This window comes from Tachysurus fulvidraco, chromosome 1 (assembly GCF_022655615.1).
Source record: "Tachysurus fulvidraco isolate hzauxx_2018 chromosome 1, HZAU_PFXX_2.0, whole genome shotgun sequence".
Classification (NCBI taxonomy): domain Eukaryota; kingdom Metazoa; phylum Chordata; class Actinopteri; order Siluriformes; family Bagridae; genus Tachysurus; species Tachysurus fulvidraco.
The window spans coordinates 47,293,386-47,307,629 of NC_062518.1; the positions used below are offsets into that span (position 1 = coordinate 47,293,386).

The 14,244-nt window shown below is 37.8% G+C and overlaps 2 protein-coding genes across 3 annotated transcripts in view; both read right to left on the minus strand.

The window, feature by feature from the left end:
* LOC113635285 (nuclear factor 7, ovary-like) overlaps nucleotides 1-14,244 on the minus strand; it is a 33,808-nt gene that overhangs the window by 4,033 nt on the left and 15,531 nt on the right. The window contains exon 1 of one of the 2 annotated variants that reach the window (XM_047812908.1): nucleotides 2,341-2,419. The exons of the other annotated variant lie outside the window; for it this stretch is intronic. The gene's annotated coding sequence lies outside the window, so the exon portion shown is untranslated. Of the gene's footprint in view, nucleotides 1-2,340; nucleotides 2,420-14,244 lie in introns of those variants that run through there. 2 annotated transcript variants of the gene reach the window in all.
* On the minus strand, nucleotides 5,454-8,478 carry LOC113642174 (E3 ubiquitin-protein ligase TRIM39-like). Its single transcript, XM_047812920.1, has 7 exons — nucleotides 8,375-8,478; nucleotides 7,250-7,833; nucleotides 7,051-7,146; nucleotides 6,706-6,939; nucleotides 6,463-6,610; nucleotides 6,243-6,269; nucleotides 5,454-6,137 (listed from the first exon to the last, which is right to left on the minus strand). Exons 2-7 carry the CDS (start codon nucleotides 7,829-7,831, stop codon nucleotides 5,593-5,595), a joined length of 1,632 nt encoding a protein of 543 aa, XP_047668876.1. The 5' UTR covers nucleotides 7,832-7,833; nucleotides 8,375-8,478; the 3' UTR covers nucleotides 5,454-5,592.

Sequence of the window (14,244 nt, forward strand, 5' to 3'; positions counted from 1 at the left end):
CCTATATGACAGGTAAATTCCACTAGCAAGGCCCCAATTCAGTGACTGAACAAGTGGGGCCCATAAACTAACACAATAGACAGGTATTCAAGCAGACACCCAGCTATATCAAATGAAGATGAAAAAAAAAAATGGGTGCAAAAAGGGGCTGAACACACTCCATCTCAAAACAAACACCTGATGGAGCTGTTGTATCAATTTGAAGTTTTCGTCTCCTTGATTCCAGGACTCACACCCTTGGCCCACCATGAAATCAAGACCCCTTCAGGAGTGGTGGTCAGGAACCATCCCCATGGTCAGGTCTAGTAGCTTTTGTTGTCATTTCAACTATATACAGCTGACACAGTACATAAAAATGAAACAACATTTCTCCAGGACCATGGTGCTACATAAAACAACATAGATCTACATAAATACAACACTCAGCTAAGGACTAAAATAGGTTATCCGAGCAAAATAAAGTGCAAGTGTGCAACCTAGTGCCAGCAAGTATGAGAAAAAATACAATACAAAACACTAAAAGAGAAATACACAAAAATATCACAGGCCAATGTGCATTATGTATATTATACAATACAGTGTGCAAAAAATAGGATTTCTGTTGTGTTTGTTTTTAGCCTAGCATGGACATCCACCTACTGTACTCGCTGCCCTTCTGCTTCCTCAAGCATCGCTTTTGGCATCCCCTCTCACAGTCAATGGACTCAGGTGACACCGAGGACAGGAGGCTTGGTCTCTTCAGCAAGCCAAAGTTCTGAAGCTTCTCCAGCGTGTCATCATGCAGGTCAATTGTTGCATGATTACTGCACTATAACAATGTTTGGCAGTCATAAACATGAACACTGCGTCTCTGGTGTCCATGTACTTTGAAAAGTAAACACATGACCAGCACCATTTTGGATCTGGAATGGCCACCGCATGCCAATCCCTTGCCACCACCTTGAATCAGGAAGCTGGGACCTGATCAGGTATCTGAAGCCAAAAAAAGGCTTTTAAGGAGGAAGTGAACAAAATGCTGCATGACAGAAGCCCCAGGCCCAGCCCCATAGATGTGATCCCAATACCAGATGTCACACTTTGACTTTACAACGACTTCAAGCTCCCTAACCATGTGTCAGAGCTTGATAGATAACCCCCTCCCATAAATCAATACCCTTGTGAAGAGGTTGAAGAGAACCCAGAGAACCTGTGGTACCACATTGACACGGAACTCCTCAAACCTCTCTCCCTCACTCTCACTCATTTTCTACCACTTATCCAAACTACTCGGGTCACGGGAATCCTGTGCTCAGGCGTCATCTGGCATCAAGGCAGGATACACCCTGTACATGCCAACCCATCGCAGGGCACACACACACTCTCATTCACTCACACAATCACACACTACAGACAATTTTCCAGAGATGCCATTCAACCTACCATGCATGTCTTTGGACCGGGGGAGGAAACCAGAGTACCCGGAGGAAACCCCCGAGGCATGGGGAGAACATGCAAACTCCGCACACACAAGGCAGGAATGGAACCCTGACCCTGGAGGTGTGAGGCGAATGTGCTAACCAATGATTCACCGTGCCCCCACCCTACTCCTCAAATGTCAGGAGAAGAAAATTCATGCATGAGTACAACAGTCCAACAACAACAAAAACTGGTACATGCCTTTTTGGGGTTGGCCGGTTATAATAGGAGGTTTGTCCCTAACTTTGCCTGCATTACAAACATTTAAAAAAAAAATTAATTTTAAAGATGCAATTAAAATGAATGATTGTGCTTAAAAATGGTAACAACTCAAAATAGCAATCAGTGAGTAATTGGCCTGATCAAGACCTAGTATCTTTGCCTGATAAGGATATGAAATAATAAAGCTCAAGTCTGTTCCAGGAAAGGCCACACCTCTTTAGTTCTTTGCCAAGTTCAGGTTGAGAAAATTACTGGTTCTGCTTAGCTCATTTTAAAGGAATTTGTCACCAAACCAGTTAGCTTCACAGTCCAAGCTGCCTTATAAACCGATTTAGATTCACAACTAACTTGAGTTCTGAAATAAAAAAACATTTCTCTGCTGATTAACTGTTAAGCCCACTTTATGAAATAGTCTCCATTAACAATAATACTTTCACACAAGCTAAAATCCTGTAAAGCTAAAATATTAAATTGGCATCAGATTAAAAGGAAATAAATAATTGATAAAATAGTAATAAAATATGGATTAAATATTGAAGTAACACTGTAATCAGTAGCACTAAAATTAATTTAAAAAAATATTTATTTATTAAAGCTATTTCCATTTTCTCTCTTCTTCTTCCTTTCGTAGTTCCTGTTCTCTTACCTATGATGTTTACTTACAATAACTTTAACTTTCCCTTGAAGAAAGAGACAAAAGCTTCAAACTGTAGACTAAGTCCTACTGACAGGTACAGTATTAGTTATGAAACTGCTTTGAACTCAAGTTTTATTTCACCTGAGAGATGTTATGTGAGACACACCCAATATTTGGTATTTCTCTACATGTAATTGCAGGTTTTGGCCACTAGAAGACAGACATTCTCCATGTGCACTATAGTGTTTAGATTATTATATTGCTATGGATATGTGTGTTAATGTGGGATTAAATGTGATAAGGAAATTGTGCAAGGCTCTTGACTTCATCCAGAAGTTTATTAAAACACTTCTTGAACAATTTAAGTTTTCTATGGGTTGCTCTTTACCCCTTAGTCTCTATAAGATTCATCTTAACTGACAAGTATTATTAGGGCCCGAGCACCAATGGTGCGAAGCCCTATTGTTTTTGCTCGGGTTTATTATTATTATTATTATTATTATTATTATTATTATTATTATTATTATTATTATTATTTTATTTATTTATTTATTTATTTATTTTTTGCACACATTGGCCAGTTGGAGTCCCTTAACATGCTCGAAAACTCTTGAAATTTGGCACACATGTCAGTGTTGTATGACGCTAGGCTCGGGCAAAGGCTGGAATACGGGTGTGGCAGGGAGGCTCTGTAGCGCCCCCTGTAATGAAAAAACAAACATTGGTGCACAGATTGGGCAATTATGTATGCACATGTACGAGAGTTGGTGCGTATATAGATCTCATCGACCCAAACAACTTTCGCGCTCTAAACTATGAGCTCTGCCCAACAGGAAGTCAGCCATTTCGGATTATTTCATAATTGCATGCGGACTACTTTTAAGTAGTCCTCCTAGGGAATTCATGCGATTGACATCAAAAGTGGTGAACATGATGCCGAGACATTGCACTTGTGTGATGGTGTTGCCATGGCAAAGTGACTAAGTTATGGCGAATTCAGAGAAATAGGAAGTGTCTTCTATCTAAGGCAAAAAATGTCTTATTGTGATGACACGCGGTGTGTATGTTCGGCCAAGAATTCCGATCGCATCGATGTACTTATTGTGAGTCCCGGGTATAGCGCCACCAACAGGCCCAAGGAAGTGTTTCAGTCACAATAGTGGATTTTTTGACAGCTGCATGCGGTAAACTTTTAAATGCTCCTCCTAGGGTGTTCATGCAATTGAGACCAGACTTGGCCACCATGACGCAGAGATATTAGAGATGTGAAATTGTGATAAAAAATGTGTGAGGGCCCGCCATCGCTGCTTGCAGCTGTATTTATCAAGTTGTATCTCATTCTGAGATTTTTTTTTGTTTGTTAGACTGATGCATTCTGCGATAATATTCACTATTATTAACAGAAATTATTAACTTTTATTACATTTTAATTAGGAATAATGATGTACCCACCTTACACACCATACAATAGTTTAATAATACAATAAGGCACTAATAAACTGTTTGTTATGCAGTAAACATCATGATGTTTATCACAGCAACATAAACAGCTTAAAAAAGAAATAACGTTACAAATAAACACATATTTTAAATGCTTTCAAAGCCACATAAAATATTATTAGTATTATAAGATTAACATTAATAAAACTCATTCTCTGTGGGAGGGAAAATGATTACAGGAAGTGAAATGAAGACTTGGAAGACTCTGACCTCTAGTGGTCAGTTGTGATAATGCAAAGAGATCTTCAACAACTAGACACTTATTTACAAACCCTATGCATATAAACTCTCACTCTCTCACTCATTTTCTACCGCTTATCCGAACTTCTCAGGTCACTGGGAGCCTGTGCCTATCTCAGGTGTCATCGGGCAACGAGGCAGGATACACCCTGGACAGAGTGCCAACCCATCACAGGGCACACACACACTCTCACACAATACGGACAATTTTCCAGAGATCACAATCAACCTACCATGCATGTCTTTGGACCGGGGGAGGAAACCGGAGTACCCAGAGGAAACAATGCATACAAACATTTAGTACAAAATGTATCATCATAACACATAACACATAATAATCTAATTTACATGAAACACACCCTCATTTATACAGGTGAAAAAGTAATAAGCCAATAAAAAGAAAGAATTTAGTAAATAAAGTTTTCTAAGACCTGAATTAGTTAATAAAATGAGAAACATTAATTCCAGTGAAGATGAGCTGGAGATGCATCTCAAGTGTGTGCAAAAATATTACAATTTATTAATAAAAAATATATTAAAGGATGTACAGTGTGTTTATATTATTATTTTTTAAATTATTACTTAAATTCATGTTGTGTGTCAGGATGATGTAGCTAAATGCACAGTGTCACGGTCAGCGCACCTCCCACGCCCACCGAACACCAACACCGAGACGCATCTCCTGAATACTAGCTTTCCCGGACTACACCTCCCAGAATCCACCACTGACTCTGATTGCTCCACCACCTGTTCCTCATCAGCCGCTTCCTATAAAATCTGAACTTGAACTTGACAACAGTGCGAAGTCTTGATCTGTTCTGACAATCATCCTGAGCTATTCCTAGTTTTCTGGTTTCTGCTTCTGTGTTTTTGTTTGTGATTGTTTGCTGCCTGCCCTGACCCTCTGCCTGTTTTACCGATTCCGATTTCTGCCTGCACTCTGATATTGTGTTTACTTGCCCTGACCCTGCCTGTATGACTACAATTTTGTCTCTATTAAAAAAGCTGCAAATGGATCATCCGCCTCACGACTCGTCGTTACACACAGGATGAAAATAAATTAATAGTTATTTATTGATTTAGTCTTGATACACATTATATATATATATATATATATATAAATAACATTTAAAACATTGAACATTACAGAATGTATAGCGACCTCAGTCGCCAGTTAGGACTGATGAATCCACTGTTCAGTCAATAAGGAAATTATTTTGGATCAAAAGTTTAAAGATTTACCTCTATTTTAACTAATTATTGCAAATCTAAAAAAAAAATATATCCTGAATTTTTAGATCTGACCCATATTAAAGATTAAAAATAAATTTTGGTGAATATGGTTTGCAGATCAGTTATAGGGCTGGGGATTATATCACGTTAACAAGAAAAATCACCATAAAGAGACAAACATCAGAACAGATTTATTTATCATTTTTTACAATTCTTATTAAAAGCATTTAAAAAAGAAATCAAGATAATACTAACATTGTTCTATTTTTTATGTTAATAAATAAAGAAGAATTTAGAAATGTATATTAGATTTGATTAACAGGACAGATGATCAGTGGTGCTGAATTTTTACCTCCGTCATTGATACAGGGGCTGAATAATGGATAAAGTTTCTCAGTGAAAGTCTGACCAGTGAAAGAGTAGATATGAGATTTTGCATCAACATCATAGAAGGAGATCAAACCCTCCTCATAATCCACAAACACCCCCACCTTCTGAGGAGCCTGTTTCAAGGAGAGGGAGACAGGAGGAGAGTCCAGAGCCTTATATTCATTCTCATTCCTTAGCCACAAAGACCAATATCCATCCTCAGGTCTGTCTGTAATCTCCCCTTTCCTGTTAGCAGACTCTATGACCACTCCTAAATACCACTCAGTCTTCCCTCTGACCTGCACCTCATAGTAAAATCTCCCTGAGGTGAATCCCTCAATTCCCAACACACAGACACAACGATCAAACCTCTCTGGATTATCAGGGAGATTCTGTCTCTTGTCTCCATGGTTTACTTGTTTCCCATCATCAGACAGGATGAGTTTAGAATGAGCTGTATAAGGATCCAGAGTCACATCCACTGAGAGACAGAAACACAGCGTACATCAGTTTCATCACCGCACAGTGTGGAACAGTGAAGAAATCTAAATACATTAAGTCATGTGATCAATAAGAGCTCACAAACCTGCATATTGTTGAATTCTCTTCAGTTCTGTTTGGAAAATGATATTAAACATAATTAACTGTTAACATTTTATATTGCTTCATTGATGGCTAGATTGTAGGTTTTTTGTTTTAAAAAGCAACAACAAAAGTATTCATTAAGAAATAATGGTAATTTTGTATAAATTGTAAAATTAATCTTTTCCACAAAAACCTTCCCTTACAAATCATTAAACACTTACTGATCATGTGAAGCTTCTCCATTTCCTCCCTGAGAGTTTCCTGAAGCTGAGACAGAGCTCTCCTCAGAGTCTCCACATTCAGATGAGTGTTAATTGTGAGATCAGTCCAGTCCTGGGTGTGTGGAGGGCTGCACAGTGACGGGTAAATCTATAGTACAGCAGGAGAGAGGAGAAATCCCTCAGCATGGGGACTGCTGTCCTGTCATGTGCTGCAGTGATATTGAGAAACAGAGGGACTCTGACCTGTAGGAGGTGGAGGTGATCCTCAGTGTGTGAGAGCTGCTCCAGCTCAGTGTTTCTCCTCTTTAGCTCAGTGATTTCCTGCTCCAGCTCTTTAATGAACTCTTCAGCCTGCCTCTCTGCTGCTTTCTGCTTCTCCTCCATCACCTTAAACAGCTCAGTCTGGCTTCTCTCAATGCAGATCATCAGATTACTGAAGATCTCCACAAAGTCTGTTTTCTCCTTCTCTGTGGTTTTCTAATAGGATACAATCCTGAGCTAAATCATTCTGTTCCATATGATTATATCATGATGCTAATAAAGTGTTTTTTTAAAGGAACTATGATGTAGGTTAGCTAAGAGACTCACTTCATTGAGTTTTACAGAGTGTTTGATTTCCTCAATTTTCTTCAGTCGCTCCTGGATCATCTGCTGAACTTCTGCTTGTGTTTTTCCCAACTGGATCTAAGACAGAATATTATCATTGTATAAATTTCCATTTTCCTTTTTCATTATAATCCATTTGCAAACATTTTTTAATTATCTATTATTATTTCCTGTTTCTCACCTTCTTCTCTCTGCTCTCCTCCTCTAGAGGAACAGTGTTGTGAGTTTTGTGCTCTGTCTCAGTACAGAACTTACACACACACGTCTGGTCGTCTCTACAGAACAGCTCCAGGGGTCTCTCATGTTTCTGACAGATGTAGTCCTCCAGGTTCTCCACAGGGTCGATCAGTTTGTGTTTCTTTAATGAAGAAACTCTTTCATGAGGTTCCAGGTGAGTCTTGCAGTAAGAAGCCATACAGATCAGGCAGGACTTCACAGCTGCACATTTCTTTTCACAGCAGATGTCACAGAACACCTGAGATTGGGTGGGATTTTCAGTAGCAGTGCCGGATTTCACCTGAAGTGACTTTTTAAATTGAGCAGCAAGTCCAGAGATGAACGTATTGACACGTAGTTCAGGACGTTTAGGGAATTCCTCCTTACACACTGGACACTGGCAGTGTGAACTGCTGTCCCAGAACTCTTTGAGACAGATCATACAGTAGTTGTGTCCACATGGAGTAGTGACTGGATCAGTGAACACATCCAGACAGATGGGACACTGGAGCTGATCTTCACACAGGACACTGCTGGAGGAAGCCATGACTGACACAGGAGACACAATGAGAGTGGATTTAGACCACAGAAAACTTTAAATACTGCAATATTTACACACTGTACATTTTAATTATCCAATAAAGGAACAAAACACTCTGTTGTAATGTTATCTGAAAATTATAAAAAATAAAAAGCAGAGATTTACACTGTTATCAGCCAAAAAGTAATTATTTTGCAACTAATTTTCATAAGCAATATTTAGATTATTGTTTAGATTTAATAATGATAAATATATTAACATAAAACAGTGTAAATACACACGCACACACGCGCGCGCGCGCATGCACACACACACACACACACACACACACACACACACACACACACACACACACACACACACACGGGTAAATACATTCTCTGCATTCATATCATCTGTTATATTTACTCTGAAAGTTATTATAAAATATAAAATCAATTTAAATGATATTTTACGTTGCACTTATTCAGTTTCCGGTATGTGAAACTTCTTACAGAAATAAAATAGTTACTGTCTATTTAACATAATTTTCTTCGTCTTTCACTTTTCCTGCTGTTGTTTTAGCTCCTTGAAGGAAAACTGAAAACGCTTCAAACTGGAGATTGTGTCCCGTGTTGAATCCTGATCAGGAAATTTACAGACCTTACTTTCGTTTCTGTAGAGTGACGTTATAAGCCACGACCCTAACAGAGGTTCACTTATTACAAATGCACATTGTTGCCACTAGATGGCAGAAATAACCTGCACAGAACTATTCAACCTCTTTATTCTTATACTTCTAATTTCTTGTTATTGTTCACTGCAATAAAATCAATTTTACAAATCAAGAAAGTATAAACTCATTGACATTCCAATCAAAACAACTTATCAGGTTATTTGAACTCTGTCATTTTTTATTACTTAGGGCTTTCTTGAAGATGTGGAAAAGTAGGGAGGAGGAGTGAAGATATAAAGAAAAAGTTTGAAAAAATGTGTGATTTCATGTAGTTATTTTTAATTTTATTTAAACACAAAGAAAATGTAAATTATTGTTTTTTTTATCTGTTGCTGTACCAAAGAACAGAAGTAATTCAACAAACTTTTGTAAGAATGATTTAGAGATTTTTATGAAATCTGACTTTATTATGAGAGAAATACAACAGTAAAGCATAGAATGGATCAAGCAACAGAATTATGTTTAATAAGGAAACAATATTTTTCCAAAATCTTCATTATTTAAACAAACAGTATAATATACAGAAAATGTTGTGACTATTAAAAAAGGAACATGTCAAAAAATTATAAAATATCTGAGATATAAAGCAACAAATGGTGCAGCTCATAAAAGCAATTTTCTCTCTCTCTCTCTCTCTCTCTCCCTCTCTCTCTCTCTCTCTCTCTCTCTCTCTCTCTCTCTCTCTCTCTCTCTCTCTATGTCTTCATTGAGATTACATGGACAGTTGACCAATGGGGCTGAATTTTTACCTCTGTCGTTGAGACAGGGTCTGAATAATAGATAAAGATTCTCACTCAAAGTCTGACCAGTGAACAATGTAGTGGAAATTTTCACTTTAGAGATTTTCATGGTTAAGCTTAGCTTAAGGCATATGTGATTATATTCTAGCTGATTAATGGATCGTGATTAAGCAATTGATTAGCAATGTTGTGGATTAAGTAGTTGATTAATAATACTGCTATATATCGTTTGGAGATTAGATTTTGTTACAGATTAATGATTAGTAAAAACAAAATTGTGTATTGTCCCAGGGACGGGGGGGGGGGGGGGGGGGGGGGGGGGGTTGTAGTGGAAATTTTCACTTTAAAGATGTTCATTAGAACTTGTCCTTCTATGTTTCTATGGTTCTTGTTTTCATAAATCAAGACAAACAGCTTTCAGTAGACCTTTCCCATGAGACCTCGGTAATTCCTGTGAGACCTTAGTAGGTACAGATTAGTCAGGAGATGAGCAGATGATGCTTCTAAGCCAATGGTTGATGATGTTTTGCTTTTACATGTCCTGTTTCATTTGAATCCTTGATTCTCCACAGGGTCGATCAGTTTGTGTTTCTTTAATGAAGAAACTCTTTCATGAGGTTCCAGGTGAGTCTTGCAGTAAGAACCCATACAGATAAGTCAGGACTTCACAGCTGAACATTTCTTTTCACAGCAGATGTCACAGAACACCTGAGATTGGGTGGGATTTTCTGTAGCAGTGCCGGATTTCACCTGAACTGACCTCTTAAATTGAGCAGCAAGTCCAGAGATGAACGTATTGACACGTAGTTCAGGACGTTTAGGGAAATCCTCCTTACACACTGGACACTGGCAGTGTGAACTGCTGTCCCAGAACTCTTTGAGACAGATCATACAATAGTTGTGTCCACATGGAGTAGAGACTGGATCAGTGAACACATTCAGACAGATGGGACACTGGAGCTGATCTTCACACAGGACACTGCTGGAGGAAGCCATGACTGACACAGGAGACATAATGAGAGTGGATTTAGACTAGGGATGCACCTTTTCTCTTCCGATCCGATTCCGGCGTTTGACATTCTCAGCCGATATCTGTGTCCCTTTCTACCTTTAAAACTAAAGAATGTATACAACTCACTTAGTTATTAAGATTTATTTGGTTCTGGCAAAGAAATACAAAAATGCCTTTTACTGGATGAAAAATGAAAACACATATTTTAAAGTGAATATTAAATTAGAACTTTTGAAACACAATGCAAAGTGCAGTAAACAGTAAACCTTGCAACCAAATGAGCGACATGTTTACCGAGCTGAGGTAAATGGAAAGGGTGCTTACTAAACTTGCCTGTCTGTCGCAGGCGGTTGTGTAACATATTTCCTGTAAAATTTATTATATTTATTTTCATTAATGTAATTTAATATATAAGTTTTTTTTTTTCTTATAAGTTTAACTAATAGTCTATGATGTTTGCTGTTCATTAATCAACGGGCGTTGGTGTCGGAAGTAAATAAAAAGTGGGAGTGTCCTGTCCCACCCACATGTAATGGTTCCGACGCCCATGGATTTCAGGAAGCAGGAGCGTGGTCAATGCTGTAGGTAAAATGCAGAATGGATTTTAATTTATTATGGCATTCCTCACGCAGAATGGATTCGACTGGCGGCGCTCTGAAAAGTAATAAAAAAAGACATATGCCCTGAATAGAGACGGTAAAAGTGAGTGTGTCCAATATTATTGATCTTAAAAAGTGGGTCGGTCCTGTCCCACCCACATATAATGTGTCTCCCATGCCCTCTAGCGTTTGTTGTCAGGTGCAAGTTATTTACAGTCATGCCCGCTAGCGGATGGCTTGTGAGTATTGCCTTTATAGAGCACATTAGTGATGGCGAAGTGAAGCTTTCTTGAAGCAGTGAAGCTTTCTTGAAGCAGTGAAGCTTTCAACCCAATTGTATCGGAAAAAGATTCATTACTCGAAGCTTTTCAAATCAGAGCTTGATGAGGACCTCTGCTGGTGAAAGTGCTATCACAGAATGTTCCTCAACCAACCAATGTATTAATTTTAGAAGCAAAAATTAATGAATTGACAAATTAAGGATAGATTAATAAATAAATGAATCAATATTAAATACAAGAATCTACGTTCTTATTGCATTTCTATAATTTAATATTTTACATTTAATTATGCACAATGTACTTAAATGTGTTTAAATCTAACTTTTTGTACTATTTGTATGCAGCACAGATGCAAATGCTTTGGTAATACAAATTTTTTGTATTTTGTTTTTAATACAACAGTTTTTGTCATACCAATAAAGCACACTTAAATTGAAATTAAGAGAGAGAGAGAGAGAGAGAGAGAGAGAGAGAGAGAGAGAGAGAGAGAGAGAGAGAGAGAGAGACTGTGTTCCTATTTTGATAATAATAAAATAACAGCAGCACTTTTAAACCACTTAATTACTCTAATAATTAAAACTGAAGCAAGTGAATAAAAATAAAAGTAGACTTTAACCTTGGCTGTTGGCTACATCTTGGCCAGAGGATCTGGCTCTGTCATGCTTTGCACGAAAATGCCTCAAACTGGATGATGTATTATTATTATTATTATTATTATTATTATTATTATTATTATTATTATTATTATTATTATTATTATTATTATTATTATTATTATTATTATTATTAAAGGCCAGCTGCTGGGAGCAAATCAAACACAGGACCTAAAAACTGATTAAGGATAGAACTTGTCTCAAAAGTATAAAGTGTGAACCATTTAAAAAAAGATCATGCTATTAAGCGGTGCACAAATGACAAAATTTACGACATTAAATGTTACACTGAATCATATAGATGCCCAATGATGAGTGAAGTTATAAATATAGGCTTCACAAAAAAACATATATAACCACCTTATTGGGCGAAATAAAATGAAAGTGTTCCCACATTTCAGAACGTGATTTTTTTTTTGTAACAGGTTCAATTGGCAATTCGCTATACAGTAATAGATTCGGGGGCGGTGCTAAGATGGCGGGTTGAGCAGTCGTGTTTTCCGAGGCTTGTGATAGTTCTTCCCAAAAGTTTGACTAAATAGAGTATTTCCAACAATTTATGGCAAGATGTCTGCACAAAAACTGATTAAACCTGCCAAGCTGAAATTAGACCCCAAAGGTAAAGTTCTGACGCCTAATATCGTAAAGAAAGATGAGGCCAGAGAAACGGAGCATGACTACGCGATGGAGGTTACTGTGCTAAATAAAAGAGAACGAGGTGCTGGTTCCCTTCCTTCAACGCCATGTAAAATGCCGGCAGAAAAAAGAGTGAAGCCAACGGTTGAATGTGAGAAGGTTGAGATTTCTAATGAAACTATTCTGGAGGCAATTTTAAATCTGGAAAAGAGGGTGGACGAGAAGTTGGCGGATTTAATTGAACAAGCCAAGCAGAGTAGCGCCATGTTTGTAAGCTTAACGAAGGCGATTCAGTTCAACACGGAAGAGGTAAATGAGTGCAAGAAAAGAGTTAAGGACTTGGAGACACAGAATGAACATCTGCGCAAGGACAATTGTGTTCTTAAGGAGAGAGTGAGAGAACAAGAAAGATATAGAATGAAGTGGTGTCTCCGTATCAAAGGCATAGAAGAGAGAAAAGACGAAGATATCAGGTTGCATGTCATCCAGTTACTCAGTAAAATTGCACCTGAGATGGACGTAAAAATGGATGAGGCTGTTGACATCGTCCATAGGCTGGGCAGAAGGATGGACAATAAAAACAGAAATGTCATTGTGCTGTTCACTCAAAGGCGGGTAAAAGATGAAATCTGGCGTCGCACCAAAACTTCTCTTATCTGCAAGACGGAAGGAGTTCGATTTGCCGAGATGCTTCCGATGGAGGATTTGGAAGACCGACGAAAGCTGTGGCCTCAAATTGATCAAGCAAGGCGGGCAGGGAAACTTGCCTTTTTTCGCGGTCCATACGGTTTCATAGATGGACGACGGATCGAAGTTGACGGATGAAGTGATACGTTTCAAATGGTCAGGTAGTTGGTAACTTTTCAATGGGACACGGGAGCTCTATCTAAGGCTTCGGTTCACACAGAGACTGAGTTACTAGTAGTAGTTCAATTTGTGTTTTACTAGTTCTCTTCGGCTGTGTTGTTGTTGTTTTTTTTGGTTTGTTTTACGTTGATGATTAAGGACAAAATTATTTTTAGTTCACTGAATGTTCGGGGCTTAAAGGACACTGTTAAAAGAAAAGCTGTTTTTTTATTTTGTAAAGGGCAAAAGGCTAACTGTGTGTTTCTACAAGAGACTCATTCTTCAGATTTGGATGCTTCTTTTTGGACTAATCAATGGAGTGACAAGATATTTTTCAGTCATGGTTCAAATCGTTCCGGAGGAGTGGCAATATGTTTCAATAAATGTCCTGGAGAAGTCATCACTTATAAAGCTGATGAAGGTGGTCACTGGTTGATGGTGGTACTTAAAATTGATGTTCTTTTTTTTTTTTTTTTTAATTAATATTTATGGCTTTAACAATGCAGCCCAGAACCAAAAATTAGTTGTAGACATTTCAATGATAATTTCAGAAACCAAAGTTTTGTACCCATCTGTTTTAGTTGGAGGGGATTGGAATATGGTTCCAGACGAATGGAAAGATAGATGGCCTCCTAGACTTGACAAGGGACGGTTCAATACGTGTGTGGATTTTTTGAAAACAGAAAATAATTTAAAAGATGTTTGGAGATATTTAAATCCTGAAATTGAAGGTTTTTCATGGTTTAAGCCTAATGGGGAGAACAAGTCTAGAATTGATTATTGGATGGTCAGTGACAACATTTTAAAGTATACTTCTCAATCTACAATGTCTAAAGCACCACTAACAGATCATTGCTTTATAGATCTTGTTTTAGAACCTAAATTAAAGCAGTTTAGAAACAAAGGTTACTGGAAGTTCAATGCCTTTCTTTTACAT